This window comes from Cyprinus carpio, chromosome B14 (assembly GCF_018340385.1).
Source record: "Cyprinus carpio isolate SPL01 chromosome B14, ASM1834038v1, whole genome shotgun sequence".
Classification (NCBI taxonomy): domain Eukaryota; kingdom Metazoa; phylum Chordata; class Actinopteri; order Cypriniformes; family Cyprinidae; genus Cyprinus; species Cyprinus carpio.
In genome coordinates this window covers 16,860,728-16,867,298 of record NC_056610.1, presented here as the reverse complement: position 1 = coordinate 16,867,298, position 6,571 = coordinate 16,860,728, and the positions used below count along the sequence as shown (strand labels likewise).

Here is a 6,571-nt window from a genome sequence, read left to right as displayed (position 1 = left end):
GCAAGCGAAACACAATCTCAAGATTTAGGAGAACAATTGGAACATAATTTAGCAGCTCTTTTTTTAAAAATGCAAACCATCCTTCACATGCCAGAGAACTCTGTTCAGGAAGTAATTCAACAGCTTTGCCAAATAGTTCAGTTGTCCCTGCCACTTTTGCACAAGAATGTGAAGGCTGTTCTTCAGAAACACTTTGGAGATGTAGATGAGTCAGTTTTGAAAGAGGTGGTTGAGACTGTGGCAGAGAGTGACATATTGTCCAAATCATGTGGAAAAAATGGATGTCTTGCAACTAGTAAAAGGAGAGCATCATATGTAATGCGGAACTTTCCTCTGGTAATGCCAATAGAGTTTGTTGTTGAGAAAGGAAGAAAAACAGTAGCGTATGTTCCGCTCTTACAGATGCTACAAAAACTGTTAAACAAGAAAGACATTTTGGATAAGGCTATGTTAAAACAAGAACATAAAACTCATGAATATAGGACATGTAGTGATGGCTCGAACTTTAGAAAGAATGCACTTCTTAGTTGTGATGAATTCACAATCGCTCTGGGTCTGTACATTGATGATTTCGAAGTGGCTAACCCTTTAGGAACATCTAAAAGAAAACATAAGATGTGTGCACTTTATTGGGTTATTGCAAACTTGCATGGAAAATACAGATCCACACTAAACTCAATTCAGCTTGCTCTTCTGTGCAACACTGAAACAGTTAAAGAGTGTGGTTATGAAAGAGTTCTGATCCCACTTCTGTGATTTAGCCACTCTCGAACAGCATGGGGTCTACATTGAGCATCTTGGTAGAAGTGTTAAAGGGACAGTACTCTTTGTGTCAGCAGATAACCTCGGTGCCCATTCTCTTGCAGGATTTTATGAAAGCTTCATTGTGGACAAGTTTTGCAGATTTTGCATGGCATCCAGGATTGACACACAACACCAAGAGGTAAGATCTGGCGCATTTCAACTCAGACAGAGAGATAAACACAACAGGCATGTGCAAGAAACATTGCAGGATCCAAATTCAGGGTCGAAACACAGGTGTGAGAAGACAATGCCCGCTCACAGCAAATTTGGAGCATTTTCATGTCATTGGTGGTTATCCCCCTGACATATTACATGATGTCTTTGAGGGAATAGTCCCAATGGAGTTGTCTCTTTGCCTCAAAGACCTGATGGCAAAGAAATACATCACCTTAGATGTGTTGAATGATGCTATCAGATCATTTCCTTATACATTTGCTGACAAAACCGATCAGCCTCAGCTGATTTCAAAGGCCTTCTCAACCAAGGGCACAATTGGGGGGAATGGCCATGAAAATTGGTGTCTAATAAGGCTTCTTCCTCTGCTTATTGGCCATAACATTCCTGAGGGTGACAACACATGGGAAATACTCATGCTCCTCAAGGACATTGTTGCATTAGTTGTGGCACCTCAGTTTAATGAAGAGTCTTTATACATCCTTGACTACAAAGTAGCAGAGCATAGGGACCTTCTGCAGTCAACCTTCCCTGACTTTACACTACGACCAAAACACCACTACATTGAACACTATGCTGAACTGATTAGGGTACATGGTCCACTTACTGAAGTCTGGACAATGCGTTTTGAAGGAAAACATAAGTTTTTCAAAAAGGTGATACGTGATGCCCAGAACTTTAAGAATGTTGCCATGACACTTGCACTGAAACACCAGAGGGCTCTTAGTCATCAGCTAGACTGCAGTTCTTTTTTCAAGCTGGACTTGGAAATGGCTAAGGTTACACCAGTGTTAGTTACCACCTTCCCAGAGAACATTCAAAGAGCACTTGGTCAAAAACTCCCTCAAGCTCAAGCACTTCTTGTTGCACCATCTGTCTGCATTAATGGGACTGATTATAAGACAGACATGATACTTTCAGCTGGATCATGTTCAGGGCTACCTGATTTTAAGCAAATTACTCACATTGTTGCAGTGAATACAGAGGTACTTTTTGTGTGCAAAGTGATGACATCATGGTATTTTTGAGCACCTTCGTTCTTTTGAGCTTTGCTGCCCAGATATGCCATCTTTTTGCATACTTCAGCTTAAAGACCTGAATGATATTCTTCCACTTTCAGCCTATAGTGTACATGGTAAACTGATGGTGACATTGAAGCGTTTTATTCTTTGCTAAATGAACTATCTTTTGTGCTTTCCTTCCAGATGGCTTCTAAAGAAACCATGACTTTGCGAGTTATTCTTACAGAAGCTGATATCAGAAAAGTAAAGCTAACATCAAAGCCAGGCTCAGTTGAAGAATTAATTAGTTGTTTAAAAAATACTCTGAGACTGGACTACAATTTTACTTTACAGTTTCAAGATCCCGAGTTTGATAACGAACTTTGCAATCTGACCGTTTTGTCAGAGCTCCCTCAGAAGCCAACTGTGAAAATCATTCCGGTGATTGAATTGGTGCCACTCTCTTCAGGTGAAATGGAGACATCAAGTGATATGTTGAGTGATACTCCAAGTACTGCAGACACAGTATTGACCTCGGAATTACCCCAGGAAAAGAGAATGCCATGGCCTGATATCTTTTTGACTCCAAAATTCTCTGTCGATGTTGAATTTAGGCTGCGTCAAGCAAATTTAATCTACTTGAAAGATGGAACGCACCTAAAAGTCACAAAGGAATTGAAACATGACATTCTTCAGAAACTTGCAGAGACCATATATTCCTGCAAAGCATACCCAACTACTGAGGATCTACGAGCTGTTGCAAAGGCACTGGTCAATACTCACCCCTGCCTTCAAGAACCAGGATCGCCTTCTGGATACTGTGGATGGACAAACAGTTTGAAAGACAAAATGGGAAATTACCGATCCAAAATGAGGAGCCTTGGACAAACAGACATCATGGTTAATGCTGGGAAAATAGGAAGATACTCTACGAGCAGTGATCCACCTAACAAGAACATTAAGAAGCCAAGGAAAGGGGAGGTCAACTACTTACCTGACCTCCCAGATGGGCAGGATGCTTCCAGTCTTGAAATGCTCAGACAGCAGTTGGTGGATGAAATGAAGAGAAAAAACCCTGATGCAGTCTTTATTAATCAGAAGATGGACATGACTCTGTCTTTGAGGAGAAAGGATGTTGTGATCAACAAGCCTCCTGTAAGCCAAATACTTCAACGTTGGCCAGCACTTTTTAGAGAAAGTCAGGTAAAGGGAAATGTTTGCAACATTTGTACTGAAATGAATATTGATAAACATGATTAGATATTAATTTGACATTTGTTAATTTTTGACAGTTCTCATAACAAATGCTTTTTTCCTTTACTATTTCAGGTGTATCAAGAATTCAGCCGGGTGGTTGGGAAGAACCTTAAGCAAGAATTTTATCGGTCTATTGATCGTCACTGTCCACAACTGATTCAGATCTTCAGGTCAAAGAGGGGTCTTGCCGGGCACATTTTGAGCGATCTTCTGCAACAAGCCAAGGTTTGTACATTTAAGTTGATGCCATTGTTGCTTAATTTTAAAATGCATTCTGATATGATTATTTTTAAAAGGGTTAGTTTACCCAAAAATGAAAATTCTGTCATTAATTACTCACCCTCATGCCGTTCCACACCTGTAAGACCTTCGTTCATCTTCAGATCACAAATTAGGTTATTTTTAGATATTGTTCCATAGACAGCAATTTAACCTCAACTTTCAAGGTCCAGAAAGATACTAATAAAATCGTTAAAATAGTCATATTAACTATAGTAGTTCATTCTTAAAGGATTAGTTCACTTCTGAATGAAATTTTCCTGATAATTTACTCACCCCCATGCCATCCAAGATATTCACGTCTTTCTTTCTTCAGTCGAAAAGAAGTTAAGGTTTTTGATGAAAACATTCTAGGATTTTTCTCCTTATATTGGATTTCAATTGGCCCCAAACGGTTGAAGGTCAAAATTAGTTTCAGTGCAGCTTCAAAGGGCTGTAAACGATACCAGATGAGGAATAAGGGTCTTGTCTAGAGAAACGATTGATCATTTTCTTTAAAAAAAAAAAAAAAAAAAAAAAAAAAACCCAACTGTGTATACTTTATAAACACAAATGATCGCCTTCCAAGTGCTTCCGTCTTCCGTATTTTTCAAAAAGCTTTGCTGTATGTCCTACACGAAAAAACGTAACTGGCGCCGCATTCGTTCCGTAAGTTGAATAGGGAAGGCATAGGACCTACAGCGTAAGCTTTTTGAAGAATACAGAAGACGGAAGCACTTTCAAGGAGATCATTTGTGTTTATAACGCATATACATTTGTATTTTTTAGAAAATGACCGATAGCTTTCGTTTGATAAGACCCTTATTCCTTGTCTGGTATCGTTTAAAGCCCTTTGATTTTGAGTTGTAATTTTAATTTTGACCTTCAACCATTTGGAGGCCATTTGAGTTGAATATGAGGTTTGGAATTCTGGAATGTTTTTCATTGAAAACCTTCATTTCTTTTCGTTTGAGTAAAGTATGTGGTGAACATCTTGGATGACATTGTGGAGAGTAAATTATCAGGACATTTTTATTTGAAAGTGGATTAATCCTTTAATATTATGAAGCAACGAGAATACTTTTTGTGCACAAAAATAACGATTTTATTTAACAAAATCCTCTCTTCTGTGTCATTCTCTTGTAGTGTTTACGTCCAGCGCTTCCAGGTTCTACATCAATAATGAGTTGACATTCTGATGTAGAACCTGGAAGCTCTGAATGTAAACAGTGTATGAGAATGACACAGAAGAGAGTATTTTGTTGAATAAAGTCGTTATTTTAGTTTTTGTGCACAAAAAGTATTCTTGTCTCTTCATAACATTAAGGTTAAACCACTGCAGGCACTTCAACTGTTTTAACGATTTTATTAGTATCTTTCTGGACCTTGAAAGTTGAGGTTAAATTGCTGTTTATGGAGTTTTTGTGTACCTCTCAGATTTCATCAAAAATATCTTAATTTGTGTTCTGAAGATGAACAAAGGTCTTACAGGTGTGGAACAAAATGAGGGTGAGTAATTAATGACAATTTTAATTTTGTGGTAAAGTAACCCTTTAAGACTGTTAAGTAACCGTTAAAAGTATGATTAATAGAAATTGCCTTCCTTTCATGTTGATAAATGATACAATGTTTTATCTGCAACCACCACACCTCAGACCTCTGATATCGCTGACATGCGATGTGTTGCCATGAGAGGGCTTCCAGTACTTCTTGGTGATGACCAAACTGAGTTCTTCAAAGCATGCTTTGTAAGTATTATTAATGCATTTTTACTTTCATAGGTTTATTATAATATTTTCAGCTGGAAATATGGAAACCTTGCTGTGCATTTATGTTAGTAAGAACAATTAAAAAAACACCAAAAACAAAGTTATATTTTACATAAACGTTGAATGAAATGGGTGAGGAGGAAGTTTTAATTTTAAATCATTCAGGAGAAATTTAAATTCATGTCATGACACCTTTGAAACACTTAAATACAATCAAGGTTAATCTCATAACGTTTTATTTTAATCAGTAATTCATTTCATATGCAAAGACTTGTATACAAAAGAAAAACATACACACTTAATGTTTAAATATAACTGAACTCCTGGATGCACTTGTGTACATAATTTACAAAAAATTATGCTTGCATACAACTAAACAAAAAATTGTCCAATAAAATTAATATCTAGAAAAAAACTGTACACGGCTAAAATGTATTTTAGTAATCTCCAATCTCTTGTCCAGGCTTCTGATGATGGAGACTCGTACCAACATGTGCCAGTTGGAATCCTCAGCTTAGAAAATGAAGATGTGGCTCTGCAACCCCTGTCCCTCCGTCTCCACCCATCCTCGGTGGGAATCATCTTGGAGGGGAATGTTGTAATGGACAATTTAGACAACATACCCCAGGCCATGTGTCTTCTTTTTGGTTTAACTTATGCACTCCACCTAGACTACCCAAAGTGCATGGGCAACACCTTTCTTTTCATTCAGCAAGTTTTGCTAGGTTTAGGCAAGAAGGAGTTGAAGGGCAAGATTCTGGCTGTTACAAATCAGCTAACCATGTAAACAGGTACGGTAAAGTCATGTTTCTTCTGGTTCTCTTTCAGAATCGTTAGATCAAAAAAGGTTCCCTTTCCTTTCGTTGAGCTATGCCTTAGGGTTGGACAAATGTTCATGTTCCTTATTAATACAGTATAACAACACTGTGCTTGTTAAAAATTTTGAAAAGTTTTAAAATACTGTTTTAAAGATTTAAAATTGGGTAATTGGTACTTAAGGTATTTCTATTGTTTTTGTCAGTGTTTGAAACTGATTTTGATAAGTGAATTCAAATAAATAGTAAGTTCAAATAAATGATTGTTATCCTTTGTCCTTATTTGTAATGCAGGTGTATCTTTATTAAATCATTTACAGTTAATAGCTATATTTAAATTAAAGTTTTGGGATCTGTCTACTCACAAAATTCATCCAGATTGTAGGTTTCACATATGGTTTCTGTGCATAACTGTAAGCCCTTACAGGTTGATTGAACTTAAAAAATTTATGGAAACTCGTTGCCCTAAAAAAGTTAATTTTGTCTTGTTGAA

General features: G+C 37.2%; 1 protein-coding gene across 1 annotated transcript; it reads left to right on the top strand.

Annotated features, from left to right (window-relative positions):
* Positions 1-1,142: 1,142 nt before the first annotated feature.
* On the top strand, positions 1,143-6,334 carry LOC122139691. Its single transcript, XM_042738807.1, has 6 exons — positions 1,143-1,568; positions 2,184-2,243; positions 2,676-3,182; positions 3,309-3,461; positions 5,150-5,242; positions 5,727-6,334. Exons 1-6 carry the CDS (start codon positions 1,143-1,145, stop codon positions 6,048-6,050), a joined length of 1,563 nt encoding a protein of 520 aa, XP_042594741.1. The 3' UTR covers positions 6,051-6,334.
* The last annotated feature ends 237 nt before the right edge of the window (positions 6,335-6,571 follow it).